General features: G+C 35.8%; 1 protein-coding gene across 1 annotated transcript in view; it reads right to left on the bottom strand.

Moving 5' to 3' along the window:
* GAA (alpha glucosidase) overlaps positions 1–23,283 on the bottom strand; it is a 475,499-nt gene that overhangs the window by 181,220 nt on the left and 270,996 nt on the right. The window contains exon 6 of the mRNA XM_044069630.1: positions 19,647–19,766. Within this exon, the coding sequence (XP_043925565.1) occupies positions 19,647–19,766 (120 nt within the window). The remainder of the gene's footprint in view (positions 1–19,646; positions 19,767–23,283) is intronic.

The following is a 23,283-nucleotide window of genomic DNA, read 5'->3' as shown; positions in this document are numbered from 1 at the left end:
TTAGAAAGACCCTTGGGATTTCCAGAACCAGGTTTTCTTGCCACCTCTCTTGTTTCTTGAGAAAGTACACTGAGGGTTAGAAAATTTGACCCTGAAGGCAGACACGGTCTTCTCTTCTTGCTCACTGTGAGGAATCTTGTGCCCACATTCTGCACAATATTTAAACCTGGTTGGCCTCTCCGACATAGTAACTGAAGCAAAGGCTACTCTCACACACATGCAGGTACATAGAGAAACAAGGCCCAGCTAAAAGAATGAGTGGGTACATGCACGCACGCACACACACACACACACACACACACACTTGCACTAGAAATATTAAACAAAAAAGCTGTGGCTACTTAAGAGAACATACAATGTCTTTTTTTTTTTTTTATAACAGAAGCGCTGTTAGAGGGAAAATATCTAAAGCTCCAGAAAAAAAAAATCTTAGGCAAAAAGCAAACACAATCCCTAATGCTTATGAAAAACTAACGGGAGGGGAAGAAAGGTCAGGTGGAGAAAGAGCAACAATAAAATTAAACTCAGATAAGAGAAAAACTGAAGAAAAATCTCACTATGATCCTACAACTCAAGAGTGCAATGAAACCATGGCTGGGCAAAGGGTAGAGCATTATGGGAAGAGAGAGGAGCTTAAGACTTGGAGCCTAGTATGTAGAAATGTTTCTGAGTCAGATCTGAGGGTCAGATCTGTGATCTAATTTTGAGGAAGAATGAAAGGGACAACATCAGATCATGTTTTAACCAACATTTTACACTGAACAAATCACATTACTCTTTAAACTCATGCCTGAATATTGTCAGCTATGAAGTTATTTGGCCATGTGCCTCTGCTGGGCATATCATGACAATCGCATACACATCCTGTGAATGTTGTAAAAAAACATACACAAATTCTGTGTAGATTGTAAATCATAAGTACATACATATTGTAAAAACTGTCTTGTAAACATAAAATAATCATACTTCCTAGCAACAGAATTCTAACAGAATCTTGTTGTGCCCTAATAATATCCATTTTTGTTAATCAGTTCACTGGACATGCAGTTCCATTTCAGAAACAACCTGAGATCAATGTCTGGTTAACTGACTTGCTCAAAGTCACACAGTAGGCAAATGAGAACTGAAGGAATTACACCCTATACAAGAGGAACAACCTTAACCCTTGTGCTAACCACCAGATTCATTGCTAACATCCTTTTCTTCAAGAAAACAATCAAATCTGTTTTAATAAACGAGTCAGTCCCTAAATCAGTACTTCTACACAATAAAACTATAAACACTTAAAGTATATCACACTTCCTAAGTACCCATTCCCCATGATGCACAGATTTTATATCTGATACATCAATAACCGGCAGAAAGCACCTTCCAAACCCGCAGCTGTGGATAGCAACCGATTATCTCCTCGTGTACAATGTCCCCCACTTGACGCAGCTGCAGGTTTCTCAGTTTCCCCCCTCCTGGCTTGGTGCCTCCTGGATGTTCGCACAGCTATGCAACGGCACTGAGTGATTCCAGTATTTTTTTGTTGTTGTTAAGCTTGCCTGTAACCTGCACTCAATCAGGTCCGCTTCAGTGAAGTAAGGGATCTAATTGGTTGTAGCAGCCAAGGAAGTAAGTTTCAGACATCTAGGCAAGGCTAATATATATATATATATATATATATATATATATATATATATATATATATATATATATATGGAATGCCTTGTAAAACACAACATCAAAATTATTGACAAATTAATAGATGAAATGAAATAACTAGACAGTGCCATGACGGAAAGCCTTAATTATCCCAAATTTAAAACTGAGCACACCAGGATTTTTATTACGATTGATAATCAAATTTCTAAATTAAGGAACAGGAAAGAATATCTGAATGGAGTAGCTTATCCAGATCCACCATCCTCGCAAACCTGGGAAAAAAAGGTTTGGGCAAAATCAGCTGTCACCAAATCTAACTGGAGAGCAGGTTCAGACAGACGGTTCCCATAATAATTGGTACTTTAACCAAGGACTACAACTGGCACCCAACTTCCAACCCCAGGAAGATCCCAAGGAAACTAATAACTCAGCAAGGCCATTTAAAAACAACCCTTTGGATTTTCTGCCACTACAAAGATCTGAAATGTTTAAGGAAAAAAAGCAGAGGAACTAATGGCTACTGAGGGACAGACAACAACCCCCCGAGAGGCAATCAATGGACAGACTCATGCGACACAACAGAACCGATCATTTCAGAGGTAAACACCTTGGATCAATGGACTTAAGTTTATACGCAGGAGGAATAGCTCCCAGTTACTGTAACTAATACTAAAGGAGATTTTACAAGTTATAATTACAGTCCCTTTAATGTGGAAACGAAGTTAGCTAACTTGCTTTCCAAGGGCTTATCGTTTGTCCCTTCTAGAAGGGCTAATACTGTTGAAGTAATTTTGAAACTTAAACAATTTATGAGAAAGCTTAATTTTAGACTAATGTTTAATGATCTGACACCTGCATTCACTAATTTAAAGATCACTAGTAAGTTTAACCCTCCTCTTCACCCAATTTTGAATATTTACAAGAGGATTTGTGAAATGGATATTAGATCAATTTTAAACAACAAAAAAGGTTTTATATAAAGTAAACATAATTTACAAAAAAAAGAAAAAGAGATGTTGGAACATTTAAAGGAACAGAATATTAGGGTTATGAAGCCCGATAAGGGGTTATAATGAAAAAAAAGGTGAGTACAATGAAAAAACTGAAGGGATTTTTAATAATGACACGTATTTACTGGTTAGTGTTAATTAATTAAATCAGGCATATAAGAAAGTAAAGGAGCTAATTAATGACATGTTCACTGATGACAGGATAACTTAATTTAACTGCAACTGCTCTGATCACTCTGTCCATTTTTGGGATCCCAAAAGGTCCACAAAAGTGTGTCGGACCCACCAATGAAACCTATAGTGGATGGCAGGGGATTGCTTACCAGTGCTTGTGCTAAATTCCTTGATTCTACTTTAAAGCACTTAAGTAATGAAATGTAAATTTGTAGAGACAGATGGAATTTTTTAAAAAAGACAAAAACAGTTGAGTTTAATAATAATGACTTGTTAGTTACAGTTGACGTAAAAGACTTGTGTTCAGTCATCCCTCACAAACAGGGGACTAAAATGGTTTAGTGAGCCCTGTTTGAGAAAAAGGTAGAACAAGAGAACATCAACCACTATGAGGTCTTGTTAGAAATAATCCTGAAGAATAATTATACTTATTTTGAGGTTAAAATTTTCCTCCAAGTGAAAGGAGTTGCCATGGGTTCCAATGTAGGTTCTCTGTTTGCTAACATAGTTATGGCTAAATGGGAAAAGCAGTTTGTGCTTAATGGGACCTACAAAGATTCATTTAGGTTTTACAATAGGTACTGGGATGATTTATTTTTGATATAGAAACTGAATAATGTCACACAGTGCATTAACCAAAGTACCAATGTCTTGATATTTACATTCCATGTGGAAAAGGATAGGATTCATTGTTTGGATATCCTATTGGAAAAAGGCATGTTAGAGACTATGAGGAAGCCTATGTATTCCAACACTATCCTTCACTTTACTTGCTCCCATCCTTTGCAACAAAAATGGGCCATAGTTAAAGGACAATATTTAAGAGCAGCAAGGATGGTAATGAGGGACAATGATTTTATTATGGAATGCAGGAACATGGAAAGCATGTTCCTGAATAGGTTATACTCAAAAAGCATGACGGGGAAATTAAGGGAAGAAGTTGAAAGGAAGAGGGAAAATAAACATTTTGTTCCCATTTTGAACTTAGAAAATCATGAGGTGGATAGGAACCAGGACTTTTCTTCCCAAGACACATGCCAATATAGGAGTTAATTTATTGCCACTTTTAACATGGACAGTGATATGATGAAGTGGGTTTTAGAAAAAAAATAGACCATTATGGGGGATGACAAAGAAATTAATTGAAGGTAAGGAAAAAAACTATTGTAGTATATAAATCAGGAAGTAGTTTAAAGAATATTTTAGAAAAAGCCTCTTTGAACTAAAATCTCAATGCCTTGATTAAATGGATGAGAAATGTGGGCACTGCCAGTACTGTAGGTGGGTAATGATAGAAGAACATTGTTTAATTAATGGAAAACAGTTTAATATAAAAGGGAAACTTAACTGCTTAACTAAGGGGGCAGTGTATGTAGCCTTGTGTAAGGGATGCCAGTGTTTCACCATAGGTAAAACATTGAAGGAATGAATTTATGAATGTTTTTATGATATTAAGAAAAAAAATGACCAGCACATTGGCAAAACATCTTTTAAGATATCCTGACCATGAGTTTAGATTTACTGTTGTCGATCAGGTCACACCTAGTAAACAGGGGGGCTGCATGGTCACTGTTGCTTGAAATTAGAGAGCTGCTCTGGCAACTAAGCTTTGATGCATACAGGCTCCCTGGTTTCAGTGAGGATTGCATGTTGAAAAAGAAGGCTTTAGAGAGAGACATTTTACATATAAAGATTTTTTTTTAATAAGCTTTTTGATTGTAAGGACAGCAAACAAAGAAAAATCGAAAAGGAAAATTTTACATGAAAATTTTAAAATCTATTTTTTTTGAGTAGTATCTATGTGTTTAATATGACTTACTTTTATTGTGATTATTTTATATTGGCATCTTTAGGTAAAAATGTATATTTTTTTAGGTAGGACTTTGTGCTGTAGATAAGATGTGGGAGTTTTATAATAGCTCTGTTACACTTGGGCATGTATCTCTTTAAATAAGCTGGCTGATCTACAATCACGTGACAATAAGAGGGTGTAAAAACATGAATGGGATTTGTGTTTTTTACCTGATGAAGTCTTGGGATTCCAGGATGAAAGCACTTATCCTTGAAAGGGATTTTACTTTGTATTGTGTTTTTTGTGGATTTATTAAAAACTTGACAACGTTGCCTATGTTATCTTTTTGACATTTGATTTGGACTGTTTTTTGTGGTTTCCTTTCTTTGATCCATGGATTTATTACTCACTAGGGACACTAATGTGAAATGAAGGATAAACCAGTCAAATTATGATGCATTGTGAAAGAAGACTTTGGTTACAAAAGTATTCAATACTAATATTATTATAATACTAATATAATAGTATTAGTATTGAAGAAGGGTATTACCCCACAAGCTTTGCTATCTATGTAAAGTTTTTTCTCTCGACGGTGTGTTTTTATCGAGTCTTTTTCCCAGTTTTACAGCAGGTCTTCTGTCTCTTGGCTTCATTTTGCTTATTTCTTGCTGTTTTGTTGGAAATTGTACAAAAGTATTATGTCAGGATACATGTTTCTATCACAGCATTCTAGGGTGCAACAAACTCTAAAATAATGAAGCACATTCAAATGTGGATAACTCAGGAATTATGCATGGTTAGTGTGGTTTAATTGTGAGGGTGAACCTCAAGTAATCAAAGAAAACCATTTATTGGTAAACCTTTACCATCCAGAAATGGGCATGAATTATTGCTAATATACAATGCCATTATTTAAAAAATCTTATCTTTTTAAAATACTGTTACTCTCTAACTGAACTACATTTTCATTTCATCCTTTCCCACTGATGTGTGTTTCCCTGACACAGCTTTGCAATGTACTGCTGATATACCCGACCATATATGTGCCGATGCTTGTAGAGTAGATCTGATTTTCTATTCTTGCTGCCACTTTTTAAAGGAATCATGCTTGTGCTTGCATTACACACTCCTGACTTTCAAAGAGCGAGTCAGAAGTATTTTTTTTTGTTTTACATACTGCTTTATTTTAGTGTGTGTATATGCATGTATATGTGTATTTGTATATGCGTGTGTGTGTATATGAAAGTTTATTTTAGGTATATAACTGCTGAGTTTCACTTCTTTAATGTTGTAAAGAAAATGGAGACTGTAGCATTTTGGTGGCCACAGTTGCAGGATCTACTGTTATTGTTTTATAGATGAACTTCTTTCTGTGGGTAATGAGCAATTTAGAACAGATATGGGTAAAAAGCAATTTATATTTTTGAATACAAATTACATGCGTTTATAATTTAGCAGTAACTTAAGTTTAGGTGTGTGCAAATGCAGAATTTACTATGGCATGGTTTTATTGGGTCCACTACGAATAATCATGTGTCACTTAAATGGCATGTAATTATTCAAACCCAGCACATCTAAAGCACTGGTTGGTCACTATTCAAAAACAGCAACATTCTTAAGATTGCCAAACACAACAAACTTTTTTGCAGGGGGGGCAAACTCTCCTGCACAATCTGAATTGGGGTCAAACCCTTATAACCCCTGAGATCATATGCTCACTTTCTTACTGCTCTCAGAGCAGTTTAGATGCCATGCTAGGATACCAGTGATATTTTAAGTTCAACATTCTGAGCATTAATCAACAATTCAGTCACAAACTGTTGGGCTCCCGGTTTGATCATGAAGCCAAAGGCCAAATGATCAGACAAATACAGCTGTGGATTAATCTTGCATTACCTACACTGAAGTTATTGCTTATATATATATATATATATATATATATATATATATATATATATATATATATATATATATATAAATATATGGAATACATGCATTCGGTCGAGCGAGCAAATGCCGAACATCGGTTATTCCAAACTTTAATGTCGAATCTCCAGGTGTCGGTCAGAATGTCGTAAAACATTCCAAATTCGACAATTCCGACTGCTCTACCACCTAAACAAGTGCTGCCATGGGTCACAAAGTGGGGACGTTTTGCATTTTGCTTACTTTGTGTTCGCATTTATGTGAACTCACAGACATGCATTCAAACATTTTCCGGTTGGCCATCTACCCGCCGACCAAATGCGTGCACATATATATATATATATATATATATATATACACATGTATGTATGGGTCTACTTCAAATGGTCGAAGACCCATATAATCGACTTTCATAAGAACGTGACCAAATCAGGAAAACTCCAGATAACTGAAAGCTTACCACCACGAAACCCAGAACATCGAACTCTAAAAGAAAGCAGAAGTTCAATCATCACTTAAAGGCACAGTTCTACATTGAAAGACTGCCGTCAGCAAATAACTATCACCAGTTTTGTGATTTGGTATTGTTCTTATGAAAGTTGATTATATGGGTCTTTGACCATTTGAAGTAGATTCATATAAAATGATAATAGCATTAATAATACCATTGTATTTTGCATTGCTGGCTTTAGGTAGAAGCAAATCCTGTGGTTGCTTGGTGGTCCCAGTTTCTGGGGGGGGGGTGTCACGGACCACTGAAAGTTATCTTATCTTAATATTTTGTTACATGTCTAGCAAACCAACAAAAGCTAGTACAACAATACTGTATACTTAATAAACTGGGTGGGTAATAACAGCTCCCATTTATATCTCCTTTAAAATTCAGAGATATCTCTGGTTATAGCAACAGTGTTTTATCAAGTAACAGGCTTCAATATTTTACCACTGCCATAGTGCCCCTGGCTTAGTTTAAACCCTGCTGGTAGACAATATCTCAACTAAAACTAATATAGTCAGCTTTTGGTACTTGCAATACCTGTGGCTTCAGGGAGCCCCCTAAATCATCCTTAACTGTGTTGAGCTCCCAGAAAAGCTGCTGCTGGTTGGGGAAAAATGAGGAGAAAAAAATGTAGTAATTTCCTGATTATGCTCATTAACCTGAATAGGGCTGTGATATGATCCTGTCATTGTAACGCTGATAATGAACATTATCATAGGATCATAGAAAGTTACTAGGCTACTGGCCCTGATGCCCTTATAAGCCTAACCAAGAGTTTAGCCCATGCATAGACAAATCAGCACCTGATGCCCCTGTCCAGCAGGGACACGGATGGAATCCCACGGACGTATTTTCTATTTCCCATTCAGTTATCCAGGTTGCACGTAAAAAGGGGTAAAGAGGTACTCTGCTTGACATGGAGGAGGAGTCTATTCCTATTGATGTCACAGACCAGGTTGAGGCCACGTGTGCAGGTTACTCGAGTGGAGCATGACCTGCGGATATGGAGCAGTCCCATCAAGGTGGGGTCCGAGATCGCATTGTAGGCCAGACAGAGGTCACCTCTGAGGAGTCTGTATGAAACAGTAGAGGGATAGGGCTTTTAGAATATCTGTTTATGGAAGATTTTTGAGCCCCTGGATTCTCCTGGTGAGGAACTTCTGTGGTCTCACCAGCTGCTGCAAGTGCTTTGTGAGGTACATGCTGAATGGGGCGTTGCACTCAATAATGGGCCTTTTAAGGGAAGAATACAGGGATGTTATGACCTCCTTTGTCCCTGGATGAGATACCCTTACTTATCAGGTGGGCCATGTAGAAAGCTTTAAGTACAATGGAAGCAACATGGTGGTCAAAAGTCAGGTTGCTATCAATCTGGGTGCCCAAATCTCTCACGACTAACTGCGTGCTTAGGACGTTATTAATGTGATAATTTGTGGGGACATCATCTCTTTCCGAATAAGCACTAGAGAGCTCAGAAGTCTTAAGTGCCTGATCTCAATGCAAACCTTGGATTTTAAAAACAGCTGATGCTTCTGATCTTCAGGGATGGTTTTCTCTTTCAGGGAGTTTTATAAATACTGGCAGAAAACCAGCTACTATAACTCTAATCTTCTTTGCTGAAGAATTTTGAAAAATGCTAAAAGTTATAGCAGAATAAAGGCTCACTATCAGGAACACATTTTAAATATTACTCTATTTCATTTAAAAGGTTAATAAAATAATACTTTTTGCATCAGCATGCAATTTTTGGACCATACATATAAAACTTTGACTGGATTTATTGACTGTCTGTAATTATGAATGATTTACTACCAAATCATACTTTTTATGGAAAACGCAGCAAAATTATGAGGTAAAATCAGGTCTGTGAAATTAGGGACTGTGACAGGTATGCATTATTTCTCAATGTAAAAAGAAAGTGACTTACTTACCTCTGCTGCTGTTTGACGACTGTTAAACAGCAGTCACTGATCTGTTGCAGCAGTACCAGTGTTGCACAGTATAGTGCTATTTGCTGAAATAACTACAATACTAGTATTATTGTACCAGTATTCTTACAGCTTACACTTGTGTGTGTAAATAATGTCACTGATTATCGGTGCACACACCCAGTAATGTCAGGGCACATACATTTTTCTTCTGGGTATCAGTAAAAATGCTACTAAGAAGTAATTGTATTTCAAAGGTAAGGTATAAAATGCATCACAGAACGTTCAGACATTTAGACCTAGGAGTCTGGTGGCACCCCATTCCCAAGATCCTATAAATGGATACAGAGGGCTCCGTTAATCATCTCCTGTGTAGGACCCCACAAATGCTGTTGCTGGTTGGGGGAAAAAGTACTAATTTCTGGTTACTCTTGTTAACTTGAACACAGCGGTGATACAACCCTTTTAGGAAAAAGCTGATAACGGCCTCTGCTCTCAATCATACCCATCCTAATACCAGCCATGCTAATATATTTGTGCAAAGAAAGCTTATGCATCCAGGTTATGGGGGGCTAGGGATTGTGTGGTTATTACTTCTTTAATTTTCATCATAGTCAAATCTTAAAGGTGTGCACAGGAGGTCATTACAGTTTGTGTTTGGGCTGGAAACAGTGTGGCAATTGTTTCTTTTACTTTTTTCACAGACCTCAGAGGTGTACAAAGAAAGTTACTATAACTGTCTAGGAGCATCAAAGTACAATACCTTACTGTAGTCATTACTTTTTACTTTCCTCACAAACATATATCAGGCGTGTATACAGTATATGTATGTCAGGAGTCACTTGAAATACGTGACTGTGGCAATTTGAACTACTGCTTCCATCCCACTCTAACACCAGAGGGATGCACAGGTAGGGATTGACTTTTTGGGATGTTAGGGAGGTAAGCAGTATTCCCAGATAAGACCTGTGTATCCACACAAGAACTGGTTTGTTAGTTTACTGTGAGTTACTTTGTCAGCTTTGAACATTAAACCTTGGGCACAACTTATATCTTCCTTGAGAGAAAAAAAAATAAGGCCGAAATTATTTTCTTACTCGTGATTTTTGTTTAGGCCACCGCTGGATTAAAAGGTTGGGGAATGCTCTAAAATGCATCCAGAGCTTCTATAACCCCCATGACTTCTGGAGGCGCCAGTTTAACTGAGTTATTTCCTAAATGGTCTGGAGGCACCAGTTTAACTGAGTTATTTCCTAAATGGTCTGGAGGCACCAGTTTAACTGAGTTATTTCCTAAATGGTCTGGAGGTACCAGTTTAACTGAGTTATTTCCTAAATGGTCTGCAGGCACCAGTTTAACTGAGTTATTTCCTAAATAGTTACTGCTGTGCTGTCTTGGTCAGGAAAGGTATGTTGAAATGATGCAAGGAAAACTAAAGCTGAACAGCAACAATGAATTTCTTTCTTTAATCATAATTTCTGCTTAAGTCATATTTAGATGAAACTGCTGTGTAAAAAGAAAATACAACTTTAAAAGGCTATGTATCTTCATGGCCGGCCTTAGGCATAGGCCAACTAGGCGGCCGCCTAGGGCGCCGCTGTAGCAGGGGCGCTTTTCCAGTATTTACTTGGTGTAGGTAGACCAGGTTGGGGACACCTGGGTGGTGTGGGGGGGCGCTGTGGAGCCCTTGTGCCTAGGCACCAGCTGACCTAAGGCCGCTGCTGTGCATCTTATAACAATAAGAAAAAAAATGTGAATTTAGTCAAAAAAAGGTTTTGAAAAATAATATTTAGTGCACCTAGGAATTTACACTTGCATAACTTCTTCCCTCTTGTAATAAGCAGTTTTAAGCAATCTGATCTGTGACCATGCAATGTAGTATAATTTAATATTCTGGTGTTTCAAAGCTCACAAATTTCTCCAGGTATAATGGGTTTCTAATACCACAATGGGAAAGGACCCCATTCCTAAGTGAAGTATGATTAAAGTTCATGAAACTAGGATTGTTTCAGTCTCTGATGTTTCCGAAAAGTTCTCTTCGCAGCACCAGCAAATACGAGTATTGATTCCTCCTGCAATTCATACAGAGTTACATGTATCGGTAACATACACCCAAGTTCAATTGTAAATTATTTTTTATAAGACCCGTTGCTCCTGCTACTATTGGAGCTGTCTGGGTATCCTTCTTCCACACTGCCTTCGTTTCTGCCTGCAAATCCTTATAATTTACGACTTTGTGTCTCTCTGTATGCAAGACACTGTAGTCAATGGGTGTAGTTATTTCAATGATCTTCTTTTCATGGACTACTATATCTGGCTTTCTCACATCTATTTTTAAACTGTTGGTAATGGGTAAGCCCACGTAATATAAACTTCATCATTCATGCCATGCTGTACAATTTAATATTCCAGTGTTTCAAAGCTCACAAATTACCCTCTATGTTATTAGAATGTTCCACTAATGTCTTAGTGTACAACATGCAACCTACATGCTAAATATTTTCCAACCAATGCATTCTGTAAAAATCCCGTTACTAGGAAATCTGAATACTCTCAGTATTGTCCTCATCAGAAATGCAACAAATTTCAAGATAATGGGTTTTGCATATCCTGGGCCCTTTAGACATCCAAAAGCACTATTTCTTTATTACACCTTCTGGAACAGACAAAACATTTTGATTGTTTAATACTTATAAGCTTACATTTTTACACGGTGTAGATGCACAATGTTTCAGAGGAACATATCTTGAATATACATGAATTCTTGTTACCAGTAACTTAGTCTTATGTACATGCATTTTTGCAATTAAATTCTGAGGTTCAAATTTCATTAAAGGACATCAACTTGGTAATTTACTTTTTCTTCATGAAGCCTTCAGCATTTAAATATGCTTCACATAGTAAACCAAAAAATACTTGCATAAACCTTAAATTTCTCTCTCTCAATATATGGGGGTGGGGGTACTTATGCACACAGAAATACCCTACAACAGTCTTGGAAAGAACATCTAAACACATTTGTTAGCCTTTTAATGCCAATCAATATGCATTTCCTCTGTTTGAGAATAAAAATATTGTGCAAACAGGTCCTAGCAAGTTAAGTTTCATGTTAAACATTAGTGCCTAACTTTTAGCACTATTTATCATAACTTGAAAGTTTAAAATTCCACACTGTAACCTCATAGAACGGTTTGAAATTAAACATCCTGGAATGTCACATTTAACGACTTTTGACAAACTTTTTTAAGCACTTGAAAAGTAGCAGGTAAAGTACACTATTACAAATATGCAATACATTTGGCATTTTGCCCACACTGGAAGTCATTACATTAAATTGTTTTCACACTATGGAAATAGCTGGGAACCTACAAGGAAAGATTTTTGTTAAGTTTAATATCTACTTTGTACCAAAACAACATTTGGAATTAAAACCAGCTTAAATGTGACTGTTTTAAAATGTCACTGCACACAGAACCTGCAAGGAAGAAAGAAAAAGTTATTAAATTCAAAGTCTCTTCTTGTGCAAAACTCTTTTTCCCCTTGATGAAGCAGGCTGCCTGAAGGTCAGAGGTGCACTGTCTCTGCATACGCATTTGCAAAATTCTTCCTCTGTGAAGAACAATGAGTATGAGTATCTCATTCCAGAACTTTATGATGTATGGCCCACAAATTCTAAAGAAATGTAATGCATGCCATGCTTATCAGAACAACTCTCTTGCATATGCAGCAGCAGAATACTGTTTTAAATGCAATATACTTTTGAAAAATTTATTTTAATTTGCTCTCTGCTCCTATGCTGTGCTGGATCCAAAGTTTTCTTAAGACACACAGTCAGTTTACTGCTGAATCAGAGACACAGAGCTTTGCATGACTCCATCTGTAGTCTGTTTAAAGCACCAAGGCTTTCAAATTGCACACTGATAAAGAAATATATTTTGCAGCTATAAGCACAGTTACAAATAACTTATTTTATAACAAACGACACGTACTATTTCTGTCAGATTGTAGCATATATTTACAAAGTTTTCCTTCATTACAGATATAAATGATGACAAATACAAAATACCTCTCTCTGTCCTTCTCTCACATAACTGAATTACTATAATAGTTATATAGAGTGCTAGTCACGCACATAGATGTTATTTCCTCTTGGTATGTTTTTTGGCCTTCTGTGGGAAGTCACATAATGCCTGTTTTTAGACTTTTCTATTGTCCTGTCAGCAGTTCTGCTGATGTGAAAATACACAAATGCACGCAATCAGAATAACGGAAGTATGAAAAGAAACATCTGTTCTGTTCCTTCTGAAAAACATCACGTATTGCTAAGTTTATAAAAAAGGATGTCTGTTAATAAATATTCTGCAAACATGAGAAAATCATATAATACTTGCTTTCCAATATTGCTTTGTTAGGCATTTTCTTTTTGATGCTGTGAAGAGAAGCCTGTCTGTTATACATACAGTATGAATGCACATTTTACATATTCAAGCAAACTTTTTATTCTATGGTTTATCTTCCAGCATATTTACAACATAATTAATTTCAGCCTTATATTCATAATATCTAACAATTCCCTCTATTTTTAAGCATACTCAATACACTTTATACTGATATGTATTTTTGATCACATTATATAGAAAACACATTAAGAGACAAAACCTTTAGTCTTCTTTTGATACAAGTCAAAATGCAATTTTACACAGTTAATACAATAATATTAAGTATTACTACCAAAACTGAATGTATTTAACAACTTTTTTTTCCAGACCATTCTGTGAAAATATTTTATTAGTTATGAGCTGTGTCTGCTTTAATTTTATTTTTTAACTTGATTAATTTATTCTTTTGCAATCACAGAATTTAATTTATGACTTCGAACTCTTTTATTAACTCTTTGCAACTGTTGACTTAACTATAAGAGACAAGTACCATGTTCTACTGCAAGCATTTATACACTACTGAAAATATACAGCTTCAATGTCATTTTAACCATAATATTGTGGTCATGTCTGAACTGCCCATTAACATCCTGGTTGACAGTGAAGTGAACATAAAGTACTGAACTGGGCTTAGATATTTGAATGTAATTATTTCTGTATATTTAATACTTGAGGATTTAAAAAAAAAAACATGATTTATACATTAAAGAATGCTATGTACATGAGTCCATTAATATATATTTTTCTCTAGCTGGGATAAAACCAGTGATATTACAACTTGACAAATTACTCTTAAACTTATTACAATGCATCCTGTACAGTATGTATGTACACAGACTCTTTGCTATTTATGCATTTCAATCTAAAAGGTATCCTGGACCCATTTTTTTCTCTACACATATTCATTGCTAGACATTAATTTCATTTATACTGAATTCTTTTGTATTTGTACATACAGAGACTGTAAAGTACACTTAGTCCAATCTTACAAATTTAGTAACAGTGGTGGTGCTGCGGTAGCGTTGTCGCCTCACAGTAAGACGTTGTCCTGTTCGATTCTCAGCTAAAGCATCTTCTGTGTGGAGACATGCGTGAATGGGTGTACCTTTGTTGAAGGTTGTACGTCAGGCCTGGCAAGTTGGTACGTAAAAATCTACTGCCAACCATTAGCGGACTGGAGTTCCACTGTGGCGACCCCTAACTGGGAAAAGCCGAAAGATACAACAATATTAAGCAAAATCTTGGAAAATTCTTATGTCTCTTTAGAAATATCTAGTGGAATTGGCACCAAAGGCATATGGTCTGTTATTTTAAACTACATACTCAGCAATTAAAAACATTTATGCTTCTTTATACCAACATTGTTTTGCCAACAACATATTAAAAATAGTGACCATTTTTGTTCAATTTTTTGCATATCTTTACTCTCTCTTGTATAGCTGTAATAAAGCAATTTTAAATCATCTCTTGTATAGCTTTGCAGTTTAGCATGTTGCAAATACAATTTAATACTAAACAATACAATAATAACTAGCATAACATATCTTGGACTTTCAGATTTAATCTGTTTACCCGTGTTTCTTATGCACTAATACCTGTTTTTCCCTTCCCCCCTAAAAGAGTACTGTCAGGAAGGAATGAGATAGTATTTCTTCCTGTAGCTCTATTTCAGACCCTTTTGCAATACATACTGCTTACACAGTCAGTGTAAAACTGAGAAAGTACCCCTCCTCCTGCAGCATTGCAGTATTGTTTATCTCCTTTATGCTGTGAGAATAGAATGTATGTCAGCCCAGCACTTTGGTTATACAAACTATGGACTTTTATTTGATTTGATCATTTTTTATAAAGCTTTTGCTGTTTATTACCTCTAGTAGGTATTTACACCCCTCTGCACAATTGATTTGAACTGTATGTATACTATTGCCCATTTGCTGGCTGTACTTGATGCAACTGAGTTTTTTTTTCTTTTAACATTTACTTGCAAACAGATTATCAGTGAAATCTATGCACAATTGGGACAAGATTTATCAAATAGTGTTACCTGTAAACATTTTAACAATTATGTTTTAATAACAATGATGCTTTAGAAAAACACAAGCTAATTGTCTGGCAATCAGTCTTGTTTATCTTATCTTTCCAACATTTCCTATAACTATTCATCTAGTCTAGGAAGGTCTGAGCTCACATGTTACACTCTATAAACTATAGTTAATTCTTTTAGCATTTTTCCTTTAATCTGGTTGTGATTTGCATAACTATGCATTTATACTACATAAACAGACATCATTTTACAATTAGCTTACATGGATTTCAGTATTTTTTATTTATTTATTTAACTGTTCTGCCATTAATTTTACAAAAATTGTTTAATTAATACCATCTGTGATTTTATTTCTTTGCAAAATTCAGAACTTTAACCGTCTGGTGTGGTGTTACTATACAATTATAAAAAATGTAAACAAATAAATCGATATTAGCTTAACTAACATATGTTTATTTATAGTTGCTGTTGTCTGCCTTTTGCTTTTGTGCATTGTAAACAAATGTACTCTAGATGAAAAGAACATACATGCATGTCTGTCTTGTATCTTTATATCTTTATACAAGCATGTCAGTCTTGTGACTTGAAATCTTTACTCATCAACTATTTTCATTTGATTTTTATGCACTAGTACAGCTTCATGTAACTATTTTTATTTAATTTTTATACACTAAAACTGTTGTGTACCTTTTGACTAAGCCATTACAATAGCAGTTATATGGTCTACTTTACTGTACTACTAATAAATGTCTTGCTTTAACTGAATGAAAGTAAAACATTTAGTAATGATTTGTCTATACATTCAATCTTAGCATGTATGCTTAACCATTTTCAAAACATAAACATATTATAAAATATATTTCTTTTGTACAGATTGGCTGTAGTTTCCTGTTCTTTTTAAGCTCAGCTGTTATATGGAGGAAGTCAGTATTTTCTTTATCCTGCAACTGCTGTTCAATAGTTTCCTGTAATGTTGCATGGTCTTTCTGATATGTCTCGGGAGCCTGTTCTGCTGAATCTGAAACTCCTAAGCACTTTTGAAAAAATGTATGTATAACTTGTGTAAGCTTCCTGAACTCATTGTGTCTGTCTTTTAGAAGTTTATTACATTCTTTTGTAACAAAATGTACTAGAGGTTTTATCAATAACTGATTTGACTGTTGTTGCAACTCTGAAATAAACCTTTTACATCTGGTGACAGAGCATAAATGTCTAACATTTGAATATAATGTCAGCATATTAGTGGCATGCACTGTGTTTTTTGACATTGTACACACAATAAACATTTTTTATACCACACATGATTTTGTTTCAGATACCAGTCAAATATTGTAATCCATTTGCATAATGCCTTACTATTAACTTGCCCTAATAAGGTTTTACATTTGCTAATATGCTGTATATACATTTATTCTGTTATTATTATTACCTCTATGGCATTCATACTCTATGTAACACAGAATAATTTTCTTACCAGTCAACAGAGAGGCAGATGGCCTAGTTGCTTTACTGTAGATGGTTGAAAAGTCTCTGTAGTCACTTGTGAAGTTGGTACAGCAAAACTGGCAGTTTCAGTCTTACAACTTTGTCTTGTACTTTTCTTGGAGAATTTATGGAACTGCTCACCTTCCTGCAATGCAGTCTCACCAGGTGCAGACGTCTATTAAACTGTATAATTGCTGCAAACTGTAGAAAACTGTAGAAAACTGGAGAAATCTGAAGTACTTCACATAAACGTTACTGTGCTTTTACAGGGGTGACCTTATACAAGGCATTTACCCACTCACTCCCCCTGTTTTTGGATACAGGCTAGGAACGTTGTCAGGGGGTCACCATTGTCATACTTGGACAACTCAGAATAACAAAGACCATGCAACAAACTCACAAGTGCTTCGAATTTCAGACTTTCAATCATTTTGTAGTAAAAAACATACTGCAAAAAAAGTTATACTTTGAAAATTTCTTTCCATAATAGATGTACTGACAAGAGTCCTGTCTGTAGGACATGATCGTTTCTGAGATTCTTGAGAACTTAAATTTATCAGTCTATCTATGCTTTTTCTCCTATTTTCTTCCTTATATGCATATTTCAGTTTGCTGTATTAGAACATGCACAAACCAATAATGCTCTCTAAGACTGAAAAACATTTATTAACTTATCTCCAGAGAAATTCCCAGTTAAACTTTCTCAGTCTTTGCAGAGAAAAGAAATGCAAAGTCCATGCATATAACAATGAAATAGTGAAGATGGTACCTGACTGCAGTTTTGCTTGGCATGACATACTTTCTTAAGCTGATGCCTACTGCCTCTAGCCTCCTCATCTGCATTCCTCAAGGATGGTTCAGGATCTAGACTTGGCTAGTTGATGAAGTGGGATCCCTTTTCCTTCTGTCTTGCATCTGTCTTCCCCCTCTCATCTGCTGTCTGCATCCTAATTTTTACAGGCAGATGAAGTGACATACTAGGTTCTTTTTAGGAAAAAAATGGCTTTGGCTTGCCATTGTTAAAGAGTTCCTAATTATTGTCCATCATTAGTAAATCCACTAAGACATGAAAGCAATTTAAGGCAAAGCATTCACTGCTCAGAATAGAATGGCAGCAAGCTGAAATGAAATATAATGTGAAATCTAACTCATTCCTAGCATGGATGGCAGACAAGCACGTGAAACAAAGCACTGGCAATGTCAAGTGGCATCTTCTAGAATATTTTTTCCAGTCACAACTGATACTCTTAAACAGACAGCAGAATAATGCAATCATCATTCAAAACTAAAACGTTTTTAATTTTAGTTAAGTTCTTATACATTGTGCTGTTTCTCATAACTTCAATGCTAAACTCATTATACAGCTTGTAATAAAGCAAGGACAAACTACAAAGACATATTAATGTTTCTAACTCCTTCTCCTAGGTAAGCAACGTTCCATAACATTTCTTTTGTTTTATAACAAAGCAGAAATATGAGTTCCATCTAAACTTGGGACATACAGCTGCCATCCCCATGTCTCGCAGAATAAAAACATGTTTTCTAGATGCACTTATCCAGGAATAAATTTGAAATACATAAATCTATTTGACAGTTATTCTGATATTTATATTTTTGTACCTCTCTTGTAAGTAACAGAGTCTCATATTGCACAATGTGCAGCTAGAATTTAAATCATAGGACTCTCCCAGGTCAGCCTAAAAATGATACCCACTTTTAATGCTTTATACATCAAAATATAAATAAATAAATAAAAATAAAAATAAAAATAAAATATTCCAGAGATTCATGGGTTCCTGTATATGTATAATGAAATATAATGTGAAATCTAACTCATTCCTAACATGGATGGCAGACAAGTACATGAAACAAAGCACTGGCGATGTCAAGTGGCATCTTCTTCAATATTTTTTTCCAGTCACAACTGATACTCTTAGACAGCAGAATAATACAATCATCATTCAAAACTAAAACGTTTTTAATTTTAGTTAAGTTCTCATACATTGTGCTGTTTCTCATAGCTTCTGTAATTTTAAATTACATAAGCAATGCTAAACTCATTACACAGCTTGTAATAAAGCAAGGACAAACTACAAAGACATATTAATGTTTCTAACTCCTTCTCCTAGGTAAGCAATGTTCCATAACATTCCTTTTGTTTTATAACAAAGCAGAAATATGAGTTCCATCTAAACTTGGGACATACAGCTGCCATCCCGATGTCTCGCAGAATAAAAACATGTTTTCTAGATGCACTTATCCAGGAATAAATTTGAAATACATAAATCTATTTGACAGTTGTTCTGACACTTATATTTTTGTACCTCTCTTGTAAGTAACAGAGTCTCATATTGCACAATGTGCAGCTAGAATTTAAATCATAGGACTCTCCCAGGTCAGCCTAAAAATGATACCCACTTTAAATGCTTTCTACATCAAAACATAAATAAATAAATAAAAATAAAATATTCCAGAGATTCATAGGTTCCTGTATACGCCTAATGTTCCAGCCAGTTTGGTAAAATGTCAAAGTGCTTCTGGACCTGTCAAAGAATGCATGCATACTGTGTTCAGACAGGCTCGGAAGCTTTCACAAATAAATAGATTTGAGCCAGGGTGTGACAGTAAAATGGAAAGAAGAAAGAAAGGGAAAACCATTACAACACAGTTACACAGACTTTTAAATTTCATTATTAGCTTACCGATAACATCATGGTACTGTCGAATTACACTCTTGGGTTCAGGACCAAGAAAAACATAGAAATCAAGGATTCCACCAATAGTCCTCCATGTCAGTGCAGGAGCCGGTTGTAATGCCACGTCTACAGTTCCAAACATAAAAGCATCATAAAGAACAAGTTTAGACTAAACTTCATTAAATCCAACCTTTTGCACTATGCAGCTAACATCTGTAATACCAACTGTTTTTGCATTTAAAAATGTATACCTAGTTAATGTTTACAAAACTAATTTTTATTTATTGTTTTCCCTAACTCATTTTACATGAATGCTTCAGCAATTTGAAATGCATTACCTTCTTCATTCCTGCATTTTACCTTACTTCACCTTTTCAGCAATTCCTAAAATTATAAACCTAGTGATTCATCACATTTTACTACTGTATTTATATTTACAGTCAGCTGTTTGGTTTAGTTTGTGTTTATATACATACATGTAAAACTAGTAATTTAGGATTGGTGCCTGTATCTTTTTATTCTAGTACATTTTCCAGTATTACACGCACATCCAATCTAATTAACCTTTGAATCTGGGTCTCTTACGAGTTTGTCACTCAGCTGTACATGTTCTGTAAAAGACTAACCATAGACTTTAATTCAGGGATGCATACAGGTATGCATCCTGAGGTGTATGATCCTATTGGTCCTGCCAGCATGTCTACTATAGTGAATTATGCCTAACCAAAACGTCATATTTGCACAGATTTTCCCCAAACCTATCAAATTTCATTCCTATTTTGCAAGGCAGGCTTTGATTGAGTATGAACAATACTACTATTCTTCTCTGGCTTTCATCCCCCAGAACATGCACATATACATACCTGCTCCAAAAGTTCATTATGGCGACTTAAGTCCTACAGGAAGAGTATGGACTCTTCCTTTCAAAATCAGATCATCACAGGTGAACTGAATGGGAAATATTTCCTGTTTTAGGTAAGAACATATTGGTGTCAGATACCCTGCTGGTCAATAATGCCATTGTCATGATACAAACAATACCTACTACAATGCCAGGGGTTCTGCTTCAGAAGAAAAAATATGTCAAGGGCCACTCCACAGAGAAGAAAAAGCTAAATAAACCAAGATGAGGCTCCATATCCCCTAGGTGAACACCAGAGGCTGTACATGCTAAGGTAGCTCACATGGGGAGGAGACACCAGTGAAGTGTATGCACTACACTCAGATTCATTTCTGAAGTAATGATAAAGGGACATCAGTGCATGATACATACTACATCTGAATGTATAAGGTACTGGTGCATGGCACATTTATGTATACCGCTCAGCTTATTTTGGTAATGAAGCATCAGTGCATAGCATGCACCAATCTATAGGAATTACAGAAGCAATGGTTGGGAGGTACCATTATGGCATGCACTACAACTGTATGCATTACTGAAGTACTAGTGCAAAGGAACTACATATCCATGCATTAACGTAGTCATGGATGAAAGGTAACTGCAAATGGTACTGCAGCATTGCGGCCACAGTAGGGATACACTAGTGCATGGCTTGCAGAACGTTTGTATGCACACTGGAGTCATACTACATGCTGCAGTCTCAGAAAGAACATAAGGTATACAATAGACCATTATGACTGATGTGTCTGGTCATGTGTGACCAAACTGTATGTTCTACAGTGGAAAGAGGAATTCTGCAGCATCCCACATGTGAAATATCAAGTTACAGCAGCAGACAGTTAAATCGTGCAAATTACTTGGATGAGGAGAAAACTAGATTCAAATGTTAATCAAAACTTATAGCAGAAGGCTATCAGAGAGGTAAGAAAGGTACCATACAAAGGAATCTACACTAAACCCCACAGTACATGGCAATTCTATGTGTGTCACCATTACTTATTCTTGGACATGGCCTTGAAGTATACATTCTCATACAAGAGGATTCAACAGATACATTCTGTAGATCAGAGTGTACGTGTTGTGTGCTGTGTCTTTAAGCACATCAAAGACTGAGCATGCACGTATAAATATCAGGCAAATGCCATTTTGAGAGTGCAGCCAGGGAGTGAGCATGTGTGATTGCAGCAGTGAGTTTGTTTAGAAGTTACTTATGTTAAATTAGTAAACTTCTATTGTGATGTGCTTGTATAAAATAAAGCTGCCTGAACAGAAGCCACGAAGACTCTTCTATTGTGTCCAAAGTAGGAGAGCAATATGGTGTCAGAACCAGGATCACAGAGAATAATATTCGGAGCCATGAGGTGCAGAGATGACAGTGAAGGTAAACTAAAAGAAACAAACATGAAAAAGGCCCAGAAAAGAATCAAAGGTAATGAGAATTCGCATGAACTACTTATTTTATAAAAAGGACAAAACGGGGCATTACAAGGGCACAAACCGCATTATTAAACAAGCAGGAGGCAGAAAAGGTTTATTAACTAAGGGAAATGTTCAAAGTAAAGATATTTGTTGAAACAAAAAGCAAAATGAGCACGTTTAAAGCAAAACGACCATGTTTAAGGCAAAATGGGCATGTTTACAGTAAAACGAGCACAAGAAAAGTACAATGGGCATGAAAAGAGATTAAACGAACAAAATGAATATAATAAAAGCAAAAAAGGGAAGATTAAGCATAAATAAAGTAAGGTGAATGCATGTTTTGGCAAAGTGCTATGTTTTGGCATTACTACAACTTCGTATTGTATCAAGGGCATAACTAAAGTTATTTGAAGTATCTCAAAGTGTGTAAAATGCTCAAAATGTGTGCTTATTACTGTGTATGTATTCTGAAGAGTTTATTTGTGTGCAAAATGCAACTATTTTGTGAAGTGCAAAGTATAGCCATTTCAAGAAGTTTCTTGTGCTGGGTGTGTCTATTTGCAAAGTGCCGCCATTACAGTGTGTTTCTTGCATTGCAAAGAATTGTCTAGAAAGGTAATGCCAGTTTGGGGAAATTTCAGGGTCTTGTGTACAGTTTATTCGCAAAGTGCAATTACTTCGAAATGTTATTGCCTATGAACTTCTCTTACACAGTTCATTCGCATTGTGCAGTTATTTGAAGTGTTTCTTAAAATGTTAAACTACTTTGCAATACGATAATTTCAAGAGTATTACAGTGCTCTAGAAACTTATTTCGGAAAGTCCAGTTACATAGATGCTTGCATCAAGCAGTTATTTGACACATTTCTTATATTGATAAGAGGTGATTTTGTGCAATACAGTAATTTCAAAAGTATTATAGTGCCCGAGAGAAACTTATTTCACAAAGTTCAGTTATACAGAGGCTCGTTGTGCTACTGGGCAGTTACATGTACTGACATAAAATTCTGGCACGTGTTTGTGCTTATTTGCAAAACCCTTCACTGGTATGTGTTAATATGGCAGACAGATTTCAAAAGCCCTTACCTCTTGCATTTGATCAGACTATTGCAGAGAACTGGAGAATATTTGAGCAAGAGTACTATATTTTTATACAAGCAACTTATTCAGATAAAGATGCATGCAATACAGCATTCATTTTGCTAAACCTAGCTGGGTCAGAGGCCACAGAAACAGATCATTCATTTGTGTATGCACCAGCCATATATGAAAGCAAAGGTGAAAACTAGCGTATTGTTGTACAGGTTGAATCAAGGGAAGACC

The sequence above is a fragment of the Protopterus annectens genome, chromosome 4.part0 (assembly GCF_019279795.1).
Source record: "Protopterus annectens isolate FY-2018-M chromosome 4.part0, PAN1.0, whole genome shotgun sequence".
Classification (NCBI taxonomy): domain Eukaryota; kingdom Metazoa; phylum Chordata; order Ceratodontiformes; family Protopteridae; genus Protopterus; species Protopterus annectens.
Note: the sequence above shows the minus strand (reverse complement) of the source record. Positions and strands in the feature narration are given on the sequence as shown.